The sequence below is a fragment of the Lampris incognitus genome, chromosome 5, assembly GCF_029633865.1.
Source record: "Lampris incognitus isolate fLamInc1 chromosome 5, fLamInc1.hap2, whole genome shotgun sequence".
NCBI lineage: Eukaryota > Metazoa > Chordata > Actinopteri > Lampriformes > Lampridae > Lampris > Lampris incognitus.
This window is the reverse complement of record NC_079215.1, coordinates 41,449,579-41,472,918: the sequence shown is the minus strand read 5'-3', so window position 1 is coordinate 41,472,918 and position 23,340 is coordinate 41,449,579. Positions and strand designations below refer to the sequence as shown.

The 23,340-nt window shown below is 42.3% G+C and overlaps 1 protein-coding gene across 1 annotated transcript in view; it reads right to left on the bottom strand.

The window, feature by feature from the left end:
* Positions 1-7,609: 7,609 nt before the first annotated feature.
* Positions 7,610-23,340, bottom strand: part of naa15b (N-alpha-acetyltransferase 15, NatA auxiliary subunit b) — a 56,212-nt gene continuing 40,481 nt past the window's right edge. The window contains exons 12-20 of the mRNA XM_056279971.1: positions 22,910-23,062; positions 19,706-19,834; positions 19,272-19,485; positions 17,554-17,747; positions 16,414-16,522; positions 14,731-14,829; positions 10,488-10,631; positions 10,248-10,345; positions 7,610-8,086 (exon numbers count right to left, since the gene is read on the bottom strand). Coding sequence (XP_056135946.1) covers positions 7,889-8,086; positions 10,248-10,345; positions 10,488-10,631; positions 14,731-14,829; positions 16,414-16,522; positions 17,554-17,747; positions 19,272-19,485; positions 19,706-19,834; positions 22,910-23,062 — 1,338 coding nt within the window. The 3' untranslated portion in view covers positions 7,610-7,888. The remainder of the gene's footprint in view (positions 8,087-10,247; positions 10,346-10,487; positions 10,632-14,730; positions 14,830-16,413; positions 16,523-17,553; positions 17,748-19,271; positions 19,486-19,705; positions 19,835-22,909; positions 23,063-23,340) is intronic.

The window sequence follows — 23,340 nt, the reverse complement described above, 5'->3', positions numbered from 1 at the left end:
TCAGTCTCTCATCATCATCATCATGATCAAGGAAGGAGCGGGGACACGCAGGACTCTATTTGGCCCACCTTGCCATTTATTTTGGTTTCAAACCCTTCGACAACCGTCCAGTCCTCCAGCGGGAGCGGTGTTTCTTACGGACGTGGGGGTCGAAGTTCAACCACTGCCCGGACTCCACTCGTGTGCGTTAGAAGTAGAAACCGTCCACGGGACTCCGATGTAAGAAAGGATAAACAAGTATTTTATCCCACAGCTTGCAGTATCTTCTTACAGGGATACTCAAGGTTACGTTCTCCTCAACCAGCAAAACTGTCCCACGGTAAGAAACACGTGTGGCTCGGCTCGATTGCTGCTTGAGACTCCTCCCACAAAACAAAAATGGCCTCTCCCGCGTTCCCTCTTCCGTGTACCCACAAGACCTCTCTCTTAAAGCGACAGTACACGTATATGACGGTCGTTGGAAAACATACATAAAAGTAAATAATGACATAAAATAAAATGTAGTAAACACAAATAACAGCACACAGACAGGATTTGGTGATATTTCATACTCAAACAAAATAAAATAAAAACATTAATTTTAACCTGGTTACACAGGGCAGGTCTCGGCTTCCTCCTGATGCCGCCAACCAAAAGAAAAGAAAAGAGCAGGCTTGGTGGCTGTCCAGAGAAGACATTTTAGCAGAGCAAGAGCAGGTCTTAGTAGAAGACATAACTGCAACACCGGAGGGTGACAGAGAAAAAAAACACCACATCTGTGCTTAAGATGGCTGGTAATAAAGGGAGACGAGCTGTGGAGACACGGGTTTTATAGGTGGTGGGGCGCTGTGCGGCTTCTACCTATGGAAGCCCATTTCTGCCAGTTAAAAAAGAAAAAAAACATGGTATTATGGTTCATTTACGCATTTTTTCTCTATTGGCGGAAATGGGCTTCCACTTGATTGGGTGGTGAGGAAAAAGATCTGTCTCAGATGCCGAAGCGGAGCCTCGAAGGGATGAACCAATAGCGAAATCCTGTTAGAGGGCTGAGCGCATACGACATAGAACAACGTGTGCAACAAACTGCGCAGAGACCTACGGTAAAGAGCCTTGTGTATTTTTCAAGGGGACAGTAGAGGGTGGACTACACATACACCTTCTTGTGCATAGATTCAGCACTCAAGGTCACAATGTACATCTGTCCAGTCAGCAAGGCACATAGAAGGGCTTTATAATGGGTTATGCAGGCAACAAAACAGTGAGACATTGGGCCATTTTACCGAACAACTCAAAAATATGAACACGAACATCAGTCTTTAGTCCTAAAGGAGCATGGGTAAACACTACACGAAATATATGAAGCAGAGGCTAACTAACACCTGCCATTGCCTGCACTTCAACATAATACCGAGTGCAAGCTTCTCCACTTCATCAGTACAGTATAAACATAATGTCTACCTGAAATGGCGTAAGATGGGTCAAGGTCACCTCAGTTAGACACTTTCTGAAAGGTGTTGGATAGCAGCAGACCGCAAAAGGGATGCAGGAAAGTGACTGAGTGTGTACGTTTTCACAGTGGTGGGAACATTGTTGTGTGGCATTCTGGGGAAGCAGCACCAATTAATTAATTAATTAATTAATTAATAAATAATTAATTTCATGCCAACAAGTACAGAAGTTGTTTTCAGCACGGTTATTTTTGAAGATCAAATGGTGAGCCTCATGAATAACTTTTCTGGGGGTAAAAAATAAGCATAAACAAACATTAGGGGGGCAGCACGGTGGCGCAGTGGTTAGCGCGGGTGCCTCACAGCAAGAAGGTCCTGGGTTCGAGCCCCTAAGTAGTCCAACCTTGGGGGTCGTCCTCTGTGTGGAGTTCACATGTTCTCCGAGTGTCTGCGTGGGTTTCCTCCCAGTCCAAAGACATGTAAGTCAGGTGAATCGGCATTACTAAATTGTCCCTAGGTGTGTGTGTGTGTGTGTGTGTGTGTGTGTGTGTGTGTGTGTGTGTGTGTGTGTGTCTCGGCCGGCCCTGTGTGATGACTTGGCTGGCGGCCTGTCCAGGGTGTCTCCCCACCTGCCGCCCAATGACTGCTGCGATAGGCTCCAGCATCCCCGCCACCTTGAGAGCAGGATAAGCGGCTCGGATAATGGATCGATGCATTATGGGTTAATCCCATAAATTATTTTGCTGCATTTAGTTTTCCAAAGGAGTTGAATCAAGTGCAGCTGGACTTGGTATATATCCGTGAAGACGTTTCGCCTCTCATCCAAGAGGCTTCCTCAGTTCGTGCCTTTCTGACTAGACGAAGCTAGTCTGACTGGCTGGTGATGAGACTCAGATATTTATCCTCTTGGAGTCATTGTCAGAGCTATAGACAACGACTCCAAGAGGATAAATATCTGAGTCTCATCACCAGCCAGTCAGACTAGCTTCGTCTAGTCAGAAAGGCAGGAACTGAAGAAGCCTCTTGGATGAGAGGTGAAACGTCTTCACGGATATATACCAAGTCCAGTTGCACTTGATTCAACTCCTTTGGATAACCATGACCTGGATGAATGAGAACATTCACAGACATGCATTTAGTTTCAGATTTCTGACAGACGTAAAAAAGCAGGCAGGATGTCTATATGGAGAATTATTTTTCTTTCTTTCTTTTGACGCCCCTCCCCTTTTCGACCCCCCCTCCTCTCCCCAATTGTATCCGGCCAATACCCAACTCTTCCGAGCCGTATCGGTCGCTGCCTCATCTGCCAATCCAGGGAGGGCTGCAGACTACCACATGCCTCCTCCGTTACATGTGGAGTCACCAGCCGCTTCTTTTCACCTGACAGTGAGGAGTTTCGCCAGGGGGACGTAGCGCGTGGAAGAATAACGCTATTTCCCCCAGTTCTCCCTCCCTCCCGAACAGGCGCCTCGACCGACCAGAGGAGGCGCTAGTGCAGCGACCAGAACGCATACCCACATCCGGCTTCCCACCCGCACACACGGCCAATTGTGTCTGTAGGGACGCCCGACCAAGCCGGAGGAAATGCAGGGATTTGAACTGAGATCCCCGTGTTGGTAGGCAACGGAATAGATCGCTACGCTTCCCGTACGCCGGTATCTGGAGAATTCTGTTTAACTTTGCACATACATGGTGCTCTGCCATCCCACACTGCCATAATCCATCCATCCATCCATCCATCCATTATCCAAACCGCTTATCCTACTCAGGGTCGCGGGGATGCTGGAGCCTATCCCAGCAGCCATAATGGTAAATCGAAACTTTAATTTGGTCTTGATGCTCAGTTGGTTTGGATTGCAAAACTTTAACCTACATCATCTTGGTAATCATGATAGTGCCCACCTTATTAGAAAAGGCATCCCTGAACTTTAGGACAACAATGGACGTGGAGCCTAACGATTGAAAAAAGAAAAGAAAAAAAAGATTTGAGATGTCGAGTCAAAAACCAGATGTGGCACATGACAACTCAAACTTTCCATGGATACACTTGTGAAAAATTGCTAACAGTTTTTGTCAGAGAAACTGCACACCTCCAAGTGAGAACCTACACTTGTTATGCATGTTTCTACCATCGTACACAAATGATCCACACACATTATCATCCAAATAATAGGGCCATGAAAGTAGCACAGCCTGAAGCTACTTTTCAAAAACGTTTTATTGCATTGTGTATTTGGTTCCTCTTAGTTGTCCTGATAATAAGGGCGTGTACTGAATTTAAGAGCTCCAAAACATAACAATTTATTACAGGGAGAGGAAATGCATGAACCAATTCCTTGCACCTACATGTCTCCAAATATATATAAATATATGCAACAGGGCAGGCGAGTGCACAGTTAAAAGAGCTAAGTTAGTCTTTGATAAAATCTTACCAACATTGGCAAAATCCTCGACTGTATGCCCAAAACAAAGTACCATATAGTTCAAGTGTCATATATGGACATTGGTGTGAACATGATTCTAATTCTCTCATCACAATGAACGTCTCTCCCATTCCGGGGTCATGTGGGGAAAGCCCATAGATTTGTCTGGAGAGGTTACACAGGACTCATGCTACATGGGAGCGTATTGTGTGCTAATGGCAGTCTGACATATGTCCTGTGCAGGTCAAAAGCAGCTAGAATGTCCGGTGTGATTCTGAGGTCTCAAAGTGTTTGACTGAAAAGTAGAAAAAAAAAAAGACCACCACCACTGGGGTAAGGGCCCGAGCACTCCTGACACAAGGCTCCTGTCACGATGGTCTTTTGAATCCATTTTCATTCATTTGGGGTCTGTTGCACTAGTTATGTGTAGCTGTAGTGTAGCTGTCACTGACAAACCATCATTTACACCGATCCCACTAGTTATTAATAATTGCTTATTCTTACACATGACACAACAAGGAGGTGCAGTCGTTATAGTTAGAGAACAGAGAACCGTTTTGTCAAAACAACACCATTAGACATAACTGAAACAACAATGGTCGGCTTAAGACAATTTAGAGCCATTACTTGGAAACTGGTCAGCGTGTTTCACATATTAATGGTTGCATCTTAATAGGATTACATGGACATTGTTGTTCGACATCGGTTCGTGAAGCAGGTGTGCGGTTCCATATTTACATATGAGCGGATTTTTTTTGGGTGGGGGGGGTGGTTCCCCCCTTTTCTCCTTAGTTGTACCCGTTCAATTACCCTACTCTTCAAAGCTGTCCTAGTTGTTGCTCCACACCATCTGGTGATCTGGGGAGGGCTGCAGACTACCACATGCCTCCTCCGATACATGTGGAGTCACCAGCCGCTTCTTTTCACCTGACAGCGAGGAGTTTGGCCAGGGAGACGTAGCGCGTGGGAGGGTCACGCTATTCCCCCCCAGTTCCGCCTCGCCCCCGAACAGGCGCCCCGACTGACCAGAGGAGGCGCTAGTGCAGCGACCAGGACACACGAGAGTTTCAATGGCTTCATCAGTGTATGAATGTGTGTGAGAATGTGAGACATACATTGTAAAAAAGCGCTTTGAGTGGTTGGTAGACTAGAAAAGCGCTATATAACATGCAGTCCACATACCCACATCCGGCTTCCCACCCACAGACATGGACAATTGTGTCTATAGGGACGCCTGACCAAGGCGGAGGTAACATGGGGATTCGAACTAGCTATCTCCGTGTTGGTAGGCAACGGAATAGACCGCTACGCTACCCAGACGCCCCAAGTATGAATATATTTTGATTGGCTGCCTGCTGTGACGTTTGCCTAGTAAGCGATTTATACAACACTGAAGTTTTACTAGCTATGACCCACAGTCTAGCTAACACTATGAACTTAACTTTGCACACAAACCAATTAACAAATTTACGAATGACTGGTGCAACCCTGCCCTGATTTTCGCTCACAACTGCCATCACCTCCTCTCGAAGCGAATATGAATGAGTCAGACTGGCCTAGTGAGCAGAATTCTTTGTAGTTTGACGAAGTCCATCAACGAATACACATGTAAAGAAGTTTGGGAGGTGGTGGTGGCGGAGGTGGAGGTGGGGGTTGCAATACAGGCACAAAATGAACTAAATTCAACCAGGGGAGGCATTACAGTTACTTCAGGGCCAAGTATAGACAGACACTGATGGGGTGTTGTGTTATCCAATCTTTGAAATGACATCTCAATCTCATGTGCAGAAGACAAGTGCTTTTGGTTTGACTGTGTAAATCTGTGCGAGTCAATGGAAAAAGAGAAGCAAAACAGAATAGCCATGGTTGGTTGGAGCAGACTATTAGAGAAAGGGCTTATTCTAATGAGAACAGGAGTACAGGTTTGACTCCTGGTACCCCAGGCCTCATAAAAAAAAAAAAAAGTTCCACAGCTTGATTGTGAAATCCACAGGACAAACATTTTGATGGACAATGACTCATAAAAACAGATTAGATCAAATAATTATGAAAAATACCATTCAACCGTTTCACTTTCCAACATTACATACACCCCCCCCACGCACACACACAAACAAAATCTGAACTTATAAGGAAAAACACTGTATGCAGGCAACAAAACTATAATCACTATATAAAATATAAAGTGAGACTTCAGGTTCTCATGCCAATCTAAGTAGTTATTATATGAGGCAGAGCTGATCCTAGAACAGGCACTTCTGCAACAGCAGGTTTGATAATACTAGACCAGGAAGTGATTCAAGACAGCTACGTTAAGGTATTCATGGAGAACAAGTCAATATCTTCTGGTCAAGTGGGAGGAACACAACAAAGAGATCCATGAATATACTGATGCCAAAGTCAGGTATTTTCTTTTGTTTGGTTTTAATACAAAAATCCAGAGATATCATACATCACCACCTCAGATTCCATTTTTCACATTAGAACCCGAATGAGAGATGGGGAAAGAGGGGTTTAAAGAGAAAACCGGAGGGGGGCAAGAAAAAAAAAACAAAAAAAAAAACAAGACCTGACAGATACCCACTGCTCAAACTCACCTTGTAGCATTTTAATCTGTCACCATGGGGTGACAGGCCTGGATCTGAACTCTGACCTTATGAAGAGCCTAGCTCTCTTATGCGCTGACAGCTTCCTCTGATAAGGGACATAATGGAGGCTCATTTCGACACAGACTGTGAAAGGCCCTGGGTATTTCATGCAAATAAAACCATATTGACAGTGACACTTTATACAGCAGACTTATAATGCAATACAATGTCATTCTGTGGAGAGGTTCAGTTTAATCCATTTTTGGATCTAGAAATGATTAGCATCAAATAATTAGATAAGAGTTTCATCATTCTATTATGGACTAGACAGTCTACAGTATTGCTTAGATCTAGCCAACCCTTTCAGAGTTACATAAAAAGGTTAAGAGTAGCAGAATATATGGTATTGAGCACATAAAACCAAAACCTGTGCTGTATTAAACACACACAAGCTGGGGCACTGAAGTCTGCCTTATAAAAGCACAGATTTAGGATTGTCTATTTCCAAGTTTATCCAGGAACCACAAGGGAAAGCAGCGTCAGCAGCCGACCCCAAATCTGTAATTTGTGAGACAACCTTGTCAGTACCATGCTACCAAATAGAAAGAACGCTTGCTAGACAGGCCTTGCTACTGTGCTCCACTGTGTCAATACCAGTTAGACACCCCTGCTTGATGGATGTGCATGTCTTCAGTGTTTAATATGGGTATTCAGTCACTGTCAAGAGATTCAGTTGGGTTGGTTCTCCGTTGCCCCGCAGACTGTTTAGCATCTTCTCTGTATAAATTAGCCTCTTTTAAAATGTGTGAAACACTGATTACAGCACAGTGCATGGCAGTGCCTGTGTACTTGAGCAGCGGTGACGCAGACCCCTGGCAGCTGCTGACACTATTGTTCATGACCTCCACAGAAATGGATTGTCTTTGTCCATTGCTCACAATTTAAGTTTGTCAATAACAATTGTTTATTTTCATATTCTGCGTGTATGTCAGTACAATATAAAAAAAAAAAGAAAAAAAGGAAAAAAAAAAAACTAAAATGGTCGTTTTATGACCCCCCCCAACAAGACACACACACACACACACACACACACACACACACACACACACACACACGTATGTGTTCTCTCTCGCTCTCTCTCTCTCTCTCTCTCTCTCTCTCTCTCTCTCTCTCTCTCTCTCTCTCTCTCTCTCTCTCTCTCTCTCTCTCTCTCTCTCACACACACACACACACACACACACACACACACACACACACACACACACACACACAGTCCTGATTTTCACCATGTGGTGCAGAGCCAAGCCTTTCCAGGTCAGACCATCAAGCCGAGCCAGAGAACAGAACACCTCTCAGTTCTCTGGTGTCTGGCTCCACAAATAGCCGCCGGGTATATCCCAAGGCTCCATGCTAGGCCCGATTCACTTCACCGCTATTGCTCCACCCATGCTCACATTTCATTGCCCAGCTCCTCAGTCTCCGTAGAGACATCTCCATTGGCGATCTTTGTGTTTTCCTCGTATCCAGGAGGCATAAATGCTGACGTGTAGGGGTAAAGCCTGTGACACTCTGCACGGTAGGACTCCGCCCGCTCCTTGCAGTCACCCAGTGTGCCATTCCGAAGACCCTCCATGACATCTGTGCAGATCTGACAAAGAGAAGGAAAGATTAGCAGGCGGGTGGGGGGGGGGCGTTGTACAAGTGGCAGAACTGAAACTGGAATTATTGATCACCACTGATCCATTTACAAGGACCAATAAATAGGATTCAAAATTACATCTTGATGTGCAGTATATGCTATGTTCTTTTAAAACTAAATCATTAAAAAGATTACACAAATGTGTCTGTGATTCAGACAAAGAAAAAAAAACCCATGACATTATCAATTACTGCAAATCACTACAAATACTACTAATCTGCGTTGCAGAGATTAAAGCGGAACATTTTTCAAGAGTGAAACTCATGTCATATCATTTCAATTTAAGAATTAAGTCATGGGAATTTGATGATTTTACATGGAAGTCAACAGGCACATGGCCGGGTGTTCCACTTAAAAGCTTGGGAGTGAGTTAACATTTTGATAGTGACTTCTAGGCAGTATCTTTTGGAAATGAGAGGTATTGCTGTATTGCCATTTCTTACATGCATACATACACAGACTAGCTGATGATTGCTTATGGCATGAAACAGGCTTGTACTGTCCATTAAAGAATTACTTGAATCACTGGATTACATACACTAACCTAAATGTCTTTAGTAGTTAACGTGCAACCAGCCCATTAACAAAACTTAGCTGACAAGTCTGTGAATGTTCTCATTCATCCAGGTCATGGTTATCCAAAGGAATTGAATCGAGTGCAACTGGACTTGGTATATATCTTCCGTGCCTTCACGGATATATACCAAGTCCAGTTGCACTCGATTCAATTCCTTTGGATTAGCTGACAAGCAAACAGCTAACCTGATGATCAGCTCATGAAACGCTAATGTCATTTAATGTGAACATTACCTAAAAGTACCACCCATACTCCAACTTTATTACAAAATAACTCCTTATTCCGTGGTTGCTCACATCACTGTGTAACATTGTAGGTGTTAGATGAGCCCGCTTCACGACTCGTTAACTTGCATTACACTGCTTTTCTTTCAACAGCATTCAGCAAAGTGAGCCAGAGTATCCGCTCTAAACTCAGACATTAGTCTACCACACTGATCTCGAAAAATGCCCTTTGTGGGTTCAAGTTGATGGAAATCCGCTGCAGGAATTGAGAATTTTAACACTAGAACGACCAATACAGTCATTATGACCATTTTAGATTTTAAAAATTTAACAACTTCGGACAAAAAAAGATACAGAACTGCCCTGAATGCTCCTAAAATTGCATATATTTGCATTAAAATGAGCTTTAGATCAATTGCACAAAAAAAGTTATGATAAGATCTACCTAAAACGACCATGAGCGGTTAAAATGACCACTTGTAATTTGCACGTCAGGTCACTATTTACGATGTGTGCTGGTCGCATCATTTCCTTCATGAAGTTCGTTGCTCTGTCCTAGAAAAAAACTAACATTCTCCAGTGCAGAATAATAGTCTAAACTTGATTTTTGATTATTGCCAACATGTCTGGGTACAGACGCCGTTTCAGATGCACCATGACAACCATTGATGCGTTGCAGTATTTACAGGCATTGGACAGTGGCCATTTTAAATTGTTTGAAAAATAGCATAAAAAGTTGTTAAAATGTTAATTTTGGTGTCAGTTTCTTAACAGACATACTAACATATGTAATGCATTAATATCTCAATTGGGTATTTATCTTGACAGAATAGAGAGTTTAAAAACCGTGGCAGTCATTTGACCGCCCATGGTCATTCTAGTAGTTTTTTAAGTTCCAGTCATTGTTTGGGACTGTTTCAATAGCTTTTTCAGTTCTTTTTTTACATTTCACATTTTACGGCCTTTTGTTAGATTAGCAGTATGTGTTTTCCATTTTGTTTTTCAGGTAATATTTTCACCTTTTCAATTTTGCTATTCAAATTCAACCATGTCTCTCTGAAGTTTAAATTGCTTAAAAAAAGTATTACAGTTGTTAAAATGTTAATTCTGGTTTCAGTCGTTTTCTAACAGACATACTAACATATGCAATGCATTAATATCTCAAATGGGTATTTATATTGACAGAATATAGAATTCAAAAACTGGCGGTCATATTGACCGCCCATGATTGTTTTAGGTAGGAGTGAAATCCTGGTTGTTCTAGTGTTAATCTATGGTGATGAGACAAAGTACTTCTATGCCCACATACCTGTACGGTTCTATTAGTGAGTGACTCTTCTAGATTAGTGGCCAGTTCCACTGCCTTTGTTTCTGTTGATGAGTCCAGGTACATCATCATTTTAGCAGCTGCAAGTAAAAAGAAAAACATGAAAATGAATTAAAAAAATAAATAAGGAGAAAGCATAAAAAACGAGAACAAAGAGAGAGAAAGCTTGTGCGCATGTATCAGCATGCGTGGTTGACTGTGTATGAGAGGCTGGAGACATACCAGCCAGCCTGTGTGGTATGGAGTTGGAGTGCCTGGAGAGGAAGGCCTGGTTGAAGCTTTTGGCATTGCTGTCGCCAAACAGCCTGGTGATCTCATGCTTCAGCACCGTCCTCACAGCCTCTGGTAGATCCTTGCTCTCTGACACTGAAGGGAAGGAAGGAGGAAGTAAGAAAGATTATAATGGGGTGTGTGTTTGTGAGCATGCATGTGCAAATAACAGTAAGTGTGACAGAATAATAGACAGAAGAAGGTAGAAGGTGACAGAAGAATAGGGTTGGGCGATCGTTTCTATTTTCATATCATCCAATTGTGGCTACTTCAGATTGCTGACGGGATCACCAGGGGTGGGGGGAGTTACATCACAGCATGCCAATGAAACACTTGGCAAGTAATAGTACGAGAAGTATATTTATTCATTTTTATTAAAAATGTATTCTCTGTTTAGCATTTTTAAAATTATCATTGATGTTAGAATTTAATTTGGATTAAAGATTTTAAGTAATCATCTTTTTTTTAAAAAAATGTTCGTTTTTTCTCCCCAATTGTATCCAGCGAATTACTCCACTCTTCCGAGCCATCCCAGTCGCTGCTCCACCCCTTCTGCCGATCCGGGGAGGGCTGCAGACTACCACAAGCCTCCTCCGATACATATGGAGTCACCAGCCGCTTTTTCACCTGACAGTGAGGAGTTTCGCCAGGGGGACGTAGCGCGTCAGAGGATCACGCTATTCCCCCAGTTCCCCTCCCCCCCAAACAGGCGCCCCGGCCAACCACAGGAGGCGCTAGTGCAGCAACCAGGACACATACCCACATCCGGCTTCCGATCCGTAGACATGGACAATTTTGTCTGTAAGGATGCCCGACCAAGCCGGAGGTAACATGGGGATTCGAACCGGCGATCCCTGTGTTGGTAGGCAACGGAATAGGACTGAGTAATCATCTTGAGCATGGCTCAGTGTTTGACAGAGCTTTGAAATAGTCGAACCTTTAAGCTTTCTGCAAGCAATACAGCTTAAGATACGTGAATGAACACTTATTCAAGAGTGTGAGCATTTTATTTAAAATATTTAAACATAAAAAAATGCATTTAATAGCAATGTCTTCTCTATTCAAACAACAGCTGCCTTTTAAAAGTCTGTGTCTGTGCAACAATATCACAGCATCATGTTCCGTTTAACATTATTATCTTTAATATCAAAATCCAAATCATATCACACAGAGCAACGTTTTGGTGAGCAGGCATATGGAGAACGGAGATGCGGGGTGTCAGATCCATGTAAAAGAGATGGCAAACTGGTTTATAATTAAGGATTTAAAATTCACTCGTCACTTGTGCTGATTAACGGGGCTCAGCGGGCAGACATGCTGCTCCCCTATAATCATCTCTAAATGCACAGTAGGGTGCAGATTCTAAATATTATTTTATAAAATCATAGTTCTGATAGTAACAATTAAAATCGTCTTAACCAATCGTCTTTCATCCCTTCAATCGTTGATATACAAGCATTGCCAATTGGCACACGCCTACAGAAGACGGTACATGGGTAACGAGAATCCAATGAAATGGAAAACAGAGTGAAAAGAAGGTGATACAGGAAGGATGAGGATTTGGAAAAGGGAGGTGTTGAAAGAAGGAGGTTGAATGATTGAAGGAAATGGACAAGAGGGTGGAATGGATGGTGGAGATAAGAGAAGGGAAAGACAGATGGGAGGAAGGAGGAGGAGACTGTTAAAAGGGAACAGGTGCATCTAGAGATGAAACAGTTACTAGTTTCTTGATAAACCATGGTAAAATTCCTGATGACCAATTCAAATTTTAATTATCATTAAAACACTTTGAAAAATTTACGGTAAATACTGTCCAGTATCAACCAAAGTTAGCAACAGTCTTCCATATGCGGGGCTTCTTCTTCTTTAGTGTTTATTGGCAGTTAGCAAACTAGCTTAGCGGTACATCACTGTCACTAATTGGACTGGAGTGCGGAACCAAGCGTGCAGGCACAGCATGCAATGTGGGTTTGTTTTGCATCAATGAAAACATGGCGGAAGGCAGTGACAGCAATTCGGGAGAGATTTTTCAGCCTTCTAAAAGGATTAAGTCTGACGTGTGGTTATTGTATTCTTTTAAACCTGCACAAGGGAAGCCTCTCATGAAAAAAATTGCTTCTTGAGCAAGCTAAATCACAGAGTTGGCCTGAATAACAGAAAACCCTCCAAACAGTGATGCATGAAACAGTTAAAATGCCCTTATGGTGGCTTTCTGGTCAGGCACGACCAGTGCTGCGAAATCTTTAACACTAGAACGACTGGGCTTTCACTCCTACCTAAAACGACCACGAGCAGTCAAAATGATGGCCGGTTTTTAAACTCTATATTCTGTCAAGATGAATAACCAGTTGAGATATTAAAGCATTGCATATGTTACTATGTCTGTTAGGAAACAACTGAAACCAAAATTAACATTTTAACAACTATAATACTATTTTTAAACAATTCAAACTTCAGAGAGACATGGTCGAACATGAATAGTAAAATTGAAAAGGTGAAAATATTACCTGAAAAACAAAATGGAAAACACATATTGCTAATCTAACAAACGTAACAAGGCCTATAAAACATGAAATGTAAAAAAAAGAACTGAAAATAACTATTCAAACAGTCCCAAACAACGACCGGAACCTAAAAACTACTAGAACGACCATGGGCGGTCAAATGACCGCCACGGTTTTTAAACTCTATATTCTGTCAAGATAAATACCTAATTGAGATATTAATGCATCCCATACGTTATTATTTCTGTTAAGAAATGATTGACACCAAAATTAACATTTTAACAACTTTAATACTATTTTTCAAACAATTAAAAATGGCCGCTGTCCAATGCCTGTAAATACTGCAACACCTCGATGGTAGTCATGGTGCATTTGAAACGGCATGTGTAACCAGATATGTTGGCAGTAATAAAAAAAAAAAAAATCAAGTTCAGACTATTACTCTGCACTGGAGAACGCCAGTTTGTTTCTAGGACAGAGCAATGAACTTTGTGAAGGAAATGATGCGACCAAAACATGTCATAAATAGTGACATGACGCGCACGATTACGCGCAAATTACGTGTGGTCATTTTGACCGGTCATGGTCGTTTTAGGTAGATCTTATCATATATTTTTTTTGTGCAATTGATCTAAAACTTATTTTAATGCAAATATGTGCAATTTTAGCCCCATTCAGTGAGTGGCAGTTCTGTATCTTTTTTTTTCTTTTCACAAATCTATTACACTTTGAAAATCCAAAACAGTCAAAATGAATGGCTTGGTCGTTCTAGTGTTAAAAGATTAGAGCTCAATACTTGAGCATAGAATATGAAGAAATGTCTTTTTGGTTGCCATTTTCTTATCTGCAATATGCACAAAGTGCAGTTAGGCCCTACCCCTCATGGCCACATGGTGCCCTCGTTAATGTTAATGCACATTTGATATGGTTTTCATATGTTGACATAAGGTATTGACTATGTTATTATTTTAATGTTTATGCAAATGTAACCTGGTTAACAAAGATGATGCAAGGTTATAAATAATCACACTGAAATACACATATACATATATTTTGTATTGATAATTGGATTTTTCTATAAAAAACACACTAGAGATATAATTATTATCTAAACTTAAACTTGAGTTGTGTGTTTATGAACGGGTTTAAAACTACATTAGATTTCAGTTCATAGTGCATAGGCCTGCATGATTAGATAAATAGATTTGGACTAATTAAAAATACAGTATATAGAATCATTTAGTAGATCAGTAATTCAGACAAAAGAGACGTGTTATCGGTGATTTATAATTCAGTAATTTAGGAACTCAATCTAGTATTGAAGTCAGTTACGGTACAAGAACTCAGGGCCCGTCTCTAATACTAATGAATAGGTGGGTTACACAAACAAAAAGTACATAGTGCTAATTTTATTTGTTGTTTTCAATATAAAACTTGGCCAAATTGTTTCAGTGTGTGCATCAGTACTTTTGAACATTTTAACAATACTGTGATAATACTGATAAACCATGATAATTTTGGTCACTCTAAATTGTGATATGAAATTTCATACCGTTGCATATCTAGGTGCATCAGACCTTCTGGAACAAAAGACTAATAGTCTTGAAATTATAGCAGAGTGCACGCAATATTTCTCCCACATTCTGTATAGTCCAGCGTGGCATCAGCAATGGTAAAACAGTAAAACTCACCTCCTTTAAAGAAGCGTACTAGACACTGGTGTAGCCAAGGGTGGTCTGGGTCTATAGCCAATGCTCTCTTCACTGACTGGAGCATCAACAAGTACTTCTCTGCAAACAGGAGACAGTTATAGATGAAAGTAAAGAACAAGACAGCAAAACTGGGTACAGAGAACAGTCAATCTGTTCCAACACTATCCTTTTGTGTTAAGTCAGCAAACTGTCAAGAGTGACATTGCCCTTCCAGTACGCTGTGTGCTATGCCCTTCTCTCATCTTTGAGAAATGCTCAGAAATAGGAAATCGTTTTTCAGGGTGAGGTAGGATGGGCTGCTGAGGGGTCAGACAGTCTTCTCTGAATATTTACAGCGGTAACCTTCAGGCTGTAGCTTGCACGTGAGACTTGTGGACAAAACTACTTTGACACAAGCGCTCCAGGATGCACGCCTATGGCAGAGTTCAACCAGCAGGGGATGAGGGTTGTTAGCAAACTTATACACTACATGGTCAAAAGTATGTGGACACCCCTTCTAATGAGTGGACTTGGCTATTTTAGCCACATCTATTGCTGGTAGATTCATAAACTCATGCACACAGCCATGCAGTCTCTATAGACAAACATTGGTAGTAGAATAGGTCATATTCAAGAGCCCAGTGACGTTCAACGTGACTCTATCATAAGATGCCATCTTTCCAACAAGTCAGCTGGTCAAATTGCTGCCCTGCAAGATCTGCCCAGGCCAACTGTAAGTCTGTTATTGTGAAGTGGAAACGTCTCAGAGCAACAACAGCTCAACCACAAAGCGGTAGAACACATAAGCACACTGAATGGGACCACCAAGTGCTGAAGCGCATAGCGAGTAAAAATTGTCTGTCCTCATTTGCAATACTCACTACCGAGCACCAAACTGCCTCTGGAAGCAATGTTGGCACAAAACTGTTCATTGGGAGCTTCATAAAAAGGGTTTCTATGGCCAAGCAGCCGCACGCAAGCCTAAGATCACCATGCACAATGCCAAGTGTCATCTTGAGTGGTGTAAAGCACACCTCCATTGGACTCTGGAGCAGTGGAAACACGTTCTCTGGAGTGTTGAATCCCGCTTCACTACCTGGGAGTCTGACAGACCAATCTGGGTTTTGGAGGATACCAGGAGAATGCTATCAGCCCAAATGCATAATGTCAATTGTATAATTTGGTGGAGGAGGAATAATGGTCTGAGACTGTTTTCCATGGTTTGGGCTTGGCTCCTTAGTTCCAGTGAAGGAAAATCTTAATGCTACAGCATACAATGACTTTCTAGAGAATTGTGTGCTTACAACTTTGTGAAACAGTTTGGGGGAGGTTCTTTCCCGTTTCAGCATGACAATGCCCTCATGTACAATGTGAGGTCCATAACAACATGCTTTACAGAGTTTGGTGTGAACCTGACTGGCCTGCACAGAGCTCTCACCTCAACAACAAGCACACATGGGTGTGACGTTTAGGTGTCCACATACTTTTGGCCATGTAGTGCACATTAGTAATATGTTAGCAAATTCATAACAGAAAATACGGATATCCTATTTACACCGAAATGCTGGGATTTCACTCAGGACTGATGTCTTTCATAGAAATGGGGGGGGACTAAAACAACTGTGGTGCTAAGGCTGGACAGAAATTAGAGTCACATCTGAGTATGTGCTCTACTTTGCCTACCTTTCCTGAAGTAGATCTCAAAGGCCAGCAGGTGTGTGTCAATTGTGTCTTTAACCAGGTGTTTGAGTGGCATTAGGAATTTGACAGCTTCTTCCAGTGGGTTCTCTACCTACAAGTAAGGGAGGGGGACAGGAAAGAGAAAGAGGCGGGGGGATAACATGCAATCAGGAGATGGTCACCTACATCAATCAAACTCTCCAAGTCTTTTTCTTACAACAGTGATAAAAGCAAAATATCTTATGACTGAAAATTTTTTTTCAGGCCAAGTCAAATTCATATTAAGTGCATGTGTTTTTAATTTTTCTTATAAAAAAACTATGGTTTTATAAAATAAATAAACATAAATAATTATTATAAATTATAAACATAAATAATTATAAATAAAATTAACTTGACTTTTGTTTTGAATGAGCCTCTTGTCACTTAACAGAAAAAGACAAAACTAAAAGCACCAGATTCTGTAGGGGTGCACGTTTGGGCATTATGAAAATATGAATTTTCTCATCATTTTGGACTATTGTCATTACAATATTTATAAAAACACAAAACAGCTTGTTGTTTTTCACAGTACACTAAGACATTAGCAAGAAGAAAAGCAAAACAAATATGCTCACTGGTGAAGTAAGCGCTATGTTCTGATGTAATCCTTCACATTTCTGAGAGTGATCACATTTGTGCGCCATAAAAAATAACACTGGTAAAACAAGACTTATACTGAATGGATCTGAACTGCAATTTTCTCATCCTCCCATAGCCATTTGACAATATAACAGTGTTTGGCTGCTTACCAAAGTTTCTGTTGGGTCGGACGTCTGTAGACAGATAACTTTCCCAGTAGCCACTACTCAACTGACAGTTACTGTAGCAAGTCGATTCCTCTCTCACTCTCATTCCTCTCGCTTAATCCTTTTCGCTAACAGTTAACATTTTTCAGACTTTCTTTTCCAGCGCATCATCTGTGACAGATGTAATTCTTGGCTGTTTGACAGACTTTCTCCCTGGTTCATTTCTGCAGTAAAGTCAGTGGGAGATGCTAAGAACTCGTTTTCGCTCGTCATGAGTTTATTTCCTCTGTAGCAGCAAAACACATTACAGTCCTGCAGGTTAATTTAATCCCTGTCATCTTACACATACACAAACCTTGGCCAGTTTGTCGGGGATGAGCTCTTCTTTGGGCCCTCCGATCTCCTCGTCGTCATCCTCCTTCCTCTTCTTCTGGTTCTTGAGCTGCTTCTCTTTCTCAGCATTCTTCTTTTCCTCCTCAAGCTGGGCCTTCTTCTGGGCCCTGCGTTGCTTGTTCCTCAGTTTCTTAAGCTCCTTGTCAGACAGGTTGGCTAAGGACAGACAAGATAGGAAGGAAGGACAGAAAGAGAAAGACTTTTCTTAGCATGCTCCTACATTTTATGAAAGAAGGAAAATAAGACACCATATTGAGTTTGCAGTTCAGAAAAGGAGATGATTGGATACGTCAGTGGGGCAAGCAGCAGTGCACTTGTCCATCACATATTCCCTGCAGGTGAAATGTTCCAGATCATGTGATGCCAAAGCCACCACCACAGCTATGATAAAAGAAGATTTCCTAACCAGGGCTCCAGATGGCGACTAAAATGGTCGCTAATACAACTAACTTTTTAATTTTGCAACCATTTTTCTGCCAGTTGCCACCATTATCTACAAAAAAAAAGAAGAAGAAATGACTATATGTTTTGTTTGTGTACTGAACTCTCATCTCCTCTTGCGGCTGCGTCTACCTGACCTATCGCGTGAACTCCTGTACGGTTTCCAATACATTAACTTCTCTGCACACCTGTCCTTCGGCTGTTGAAGTGTCAGCTATACAGATGAACAGAAACAGTGGTTGGATAGTTTAATGTCATGTTTATCGGGTTAAAAATTTGAAGTGTTCACTTTATGAACGGTGTTTAATTTAGTTTGATGTAGTTTAGTTCGATGGAGTTTGAATTTAGAAGTTAGATGTAGCCAACTGCGCAGTTAGCTAACATTAGCCAGCTGGCAAGAAAATTAAATGCGCAAACGAAAAACATCAGACTTTTTCTCACTCCCTGTCTGTCCAAACCTAGCTTCCTCTACATCAGATGCCAACGATGCTGAGACCAACTCGACCAGTGAAAGTTCTCAAGTGACATTTGAGTCATCCCAGCCCGATTCAATCAATGTGCAGTCCTTTCCAGATGATGATAACTAAGCGCAGCGAGTGGAGTCTTCCTCTCCCGTCCCTGTGTCTCCTATTCCTACAAGACAGTTTAAATCAGCTTGGCTACAAGAGTTCGCCTGGTTATGTTATGACAAGGGGAAAATATACTGCACATTTTGTGCTCAAGTAGGACAAGAGATTGCTGGTAAAACAGAGTTCATTACTGGTTTGAGTCATTTAAAAAGAAACCGTGAAGAAGCATGGGGACAGTAAAAAACATAAGAATGCCAGGGATTGTGTCATTGCTTGGTCTGCTCCAACATAGCTGACTCAAATGATAAACTCCTTATGAACTTCTGAAGCTGCTTAATAACAAACTGATCTTTTAAATCAGCTGTGTTGGAGCAGGGAGAGATCTAAAACATGCAGGACATGTGGTCCTCCAGAAGAAGTTTGTGAAACACTGGTGTAGACTATGGAAGGCAGAGCAAACAAAGGCAGACAGTACAGAGGGGAAAGAAAAGGCAGTGTGAGGCAGCCCTTTAACAATGTAGCATATGACATCACTATATTTTGGCTCCTGAAAATTTGATTTGGCTCCTAAATATTTTGGGTTTAGGAGCCTATGAATATTTAGGAGCCTATGGCTCCGAGATTTTTTTATTGTTGCCTGGAGCCCTGCTAACTACAACTGCTCTCTTACCAGTGTCAGCCTGGAGCTCCTTGCTATCGTCAGTCAGGGGGTTGTCATGGAGACTTAAGTAGATCTCGATGGCAGTGCGTGCAGCCTTGTAGTAGAAGGGGTGCATGCGCAGAACATCCTCCAGCTTCAGCAGGTCCACGTAAGAGCGCAGTGTCATCTTCCTCATGCAGTAGGTGTGAAAGTCAAACTGGTCATCCGTAATTTCTACAAAATGCTGGTGGGGAGAAACTCAGTGTGATGCAAGGTACAAAACTCTTTAAGAGTCAATATGATCTTTAAGAAAAACTACCGGGGACTAGAGGTTCAAAGAATAGCATTTGAACTTTAGGGTTTTGAAATGCGTAGGGATATTTTCACCAAACGCAAATTTGCACAGTACTGTGTCTTCTGGTTACACACAGGTGAAAATGTGATCACTGACAAATATGGCTTACCCTTTCGATCTCATGGCACTTTTTGAGGGCTTCCCCGAACTTATTCATGGCCTTGTAAGCTAGGGCACACTCGGTCTGGAACCACATACACTGCATCTCGTTCAGGTTCTCCACTGCTGATGCACCCTCCTTGGGACAACAAAGAGTAGGTGCAAGTCACAAAAAAAAAAAAAAATTACTCTTAGTTTCCAGTTCATTATGAGTTTACATTAAACATACACTTAATGAATTTTTTTAGAACCCCTGTTTGGAAGTATGAAGACCATTGAATGAATTAATTCTATAGTTCTAGCCAGCTTGTTCATCTCAGTCTTTGCCTTGTACTTATTTGCATTAAGCCAGACATATACAGTGCATCCGGAAAGTATTCACACCCCTTCACTTTCCCTACATTTTGTTCTGTTACAGCCTGTGGCGGAGCCAGAGCGGGGGCATGGGGACGGTCGCCCCAGGGCCCACAAGGTCGGGGGGCCCCGTTTGGAGCTCTGTTGCCGAGTTTACGAGCGTCCATGAACGCACCGGGTCTCGGGACTCCGACACATTCAGTGACACACTCGTAAAGTCGGCTAATGATATAAAATACAGTGCAGTATGGGGCCCCTATACATAGATATTAACGGCCCCTATAAAGGCTATAGCCTTTTTTACGACTATTCATGAATGCATTGGAGCTGTGATCCAGCTGTGATTGGTTGTGAGGTATAACTGCGTCACACTGCCAGAGGGGGGAGTGAGTAAGCATTTTTACACTTGACAGAACTGGACAGTTTTATGAATGAATTTGAGGGAACTTCAAAATGGAGAAAAAAAAACATGAATCAGGCTTATTCAAACGCAAGAAGCAAGAAAGTAAGAAGAAGCTAATTGCGTCGTGTCGTCCTCTTACAAATTATTTTTCATCTCAGTCAGCCGCGACCTCTCAGGACAACCGCAAATGACTATCACAAGGGCTCATCGAGACGCTCCGCCCCCTTTGTGCTGAGACCCACGCTCCGCCCCTGGTTACAGCCTTATTCCAAAATGGATTAAATTCCTTTTTTTTCCTCATCAATCTACACACAATACCCCATAATGACACAGTGAAAAAGGTTTTGTAGAAATTTTTGCAAATTTATTAAAAATAAAAAACTGAAATATTGCATGTACATAAGTATTCACACCCTTTGCTATGACACTCAAAATTGAGCTCAGGTTCATCCTGTTTCCATTGATCATCCTTGAGATGTTTCTACATCTTGATTGGAGTCCAACTGTAGTAAATTCAATCGATTGGACATGATTTGGAAAGGCACACACCTGTCTATATAAGGTCCCGCTGTTGACAGTGCATGTCAGAGCAGAAACCAAGCCATGAAGTCAAAGGATTTGTCTGTGGACCTCTGAGACGGGATTGTATTGAGGCACAGATCTGGGGAAGGGTACAAAAAAAATTTCTACAGCTTTGAAGGTCCCAAAGAGCACAGTGGTCTCCATCATTCGTAAATGGAAGAAGTTTGGATCCACCAGGACTCTTCCTAGAGCTGGCCGCCCAGCCAAACTGAGCAATCGGGGAGAAGGGCTTTGGTCAGGGAGGTGACCAAGAACCCGATGGTCACTCTGACAGAACTCCAGCGTTCCTCTGTGGAGATGGGAGAATCTTCCAGAAGGACAACCGTCTCTGCAGCACTCCACCAATAAGGCCTTTATGGTAGAGTGGCCAGACGGAAGCCTCTGCTCAGTAAAAGGCACATGACAGCCCGCTTGGAGTTTGCCAGAAAGCACCTAAAGGACTCTCAGACCATGAGAAACAAGATTCTCTGGTCTGATGGAACCAAGATTGAACTCTTTGGCCCGAATGCCAAATGTCATGTCTGGAGGAAACCAGGCACCTCTCATCACCTTGCTAATACCATCCCTACAGTGAAGCATGGTGGTGGCAGCATCATGCTGTGAGGATGTTCGTCAGCGGCAGGAACTGGGAGACTAGTCAGGATCGAGGGAAAGATGAATGGAGCAAAGTACAGAGAGATCCTTAATGAAAACCTGCTCCAGAGGGCTCAGGACCTCAGACTGGGGCGAAGGTTTACCTTTCAACACGACAACAACCCTAAGCACACAGCCAAGACAACGAAGGAGTGGCTTTGGGACAAGTCTGTGAATGTCCTTGAGTGGCCCAGCCAGAGCCCAGACTTGAACCCCATTGAACATCTCTGGAAAGACCTGAAAATAGCTGTGCAGCGATGCTCCCCATCTAACCTTACAGAGCTCGAGAGGATCTGCAGAGAAGAATGGGAGGAATACCCCAAATATAGATGTGCCAAGCTTGTAGCTTCATACCCAAGAACAATTGAGGCTGTAATCGCTGCCAAGGGTGCCCCAACCAAGTACTGAGTAAAGGGTGTGAATACTTATGTACATGCAATATTTCAGTTTTTTATTTTTAATAAATTTGCAAAAATTTCTACAAAACCTTTTTTGCTTTGTCATTATGGGGTATTGTATGTAGATTGATGAGAAAAAAAAGGAATTTAATCCATTTTGTAATAAGGCTGTAATATAACAAAATGTGGGGAAAGTGAAGGGGTGTGAATACTTTCCGGATGCACTGTATACAGATGACACCCTGAGTTATCCTAAATACGGCCTCTGCTGGATGTGTACACCAGGGTGGACATAGAATTTTTTTTTTTTTTTTTATTTCTGATTTTCCCCCTTTTTTTTTCTCCCAATTTAGTGGCCAATTGATCCCTATTTTAATTCAAACACCCACCCTCGTATTGCATGCGTTCGCCAACTGCATCTCTCCGGCCGGCAGTCTCGAAGGAAAGCGCCTCCCCACTTTCGTGACAAGGCGAATCCAAGCCGAACCACTGTTTTTCCGACACACACAGAGACGCATTCACATGACGAACACAAGCCGACTCCGCCCCCCTCCCGAAGACAGCGTTGCCAATGATTGCCGCTTCACCGAGTCCGGCCATAGTCGGATCTGACGAGACCGGGGCGCGAACCCCAGTCCCCAGTGGGCAACTGCATCGACACCAAGCCGATGCTTAGACCGCTACGCCACCGCGGACTCCCGTGGACATAGAATTTAACCTGAAGTTGTTTTCATCATGACAAACTTAAAAAGTTTTATCTTAAGCGCTTTTATTTGCTTATCTCAGTCTTCAGTAAGTTCTTTTGAATGCATAAAAACACAAACATGCACACAAAAATTCTCACCCGTGTGAACTTGGAGCACATTTCTTCAGCCTCTTTGATCAGGCCAGCTTTCAGCATGTACTTGGCACACTTTGAATTGATGAATCTATCAGCAGTGTCCAGGGCCTGGGCCTCATCCATCCACTGGGCTGCCTCCTTGATGTTCCCAGCATGCTGCAGGGGAAAGGGGGCACAAAGATCAACATTCAGTGAGTACACTGGACAGATACCAATTCAATTCAATTCAATTCGTCATTAAAAACAAATGAAATAAGGGCTGCGGCTTCACTAAACAGTGCAAGACAGACAGACAAACACAGCATAAGATATACACAGATGAAGACCAAAAGCTAAAAATAAGTTAAAAAAGAGCATGTGTACAAAATATTTAAAAATATCCACAGACATTCAGTGGGTAGCCAGGTTCAGGTCGGCAACAGCTTGGGGAAAGA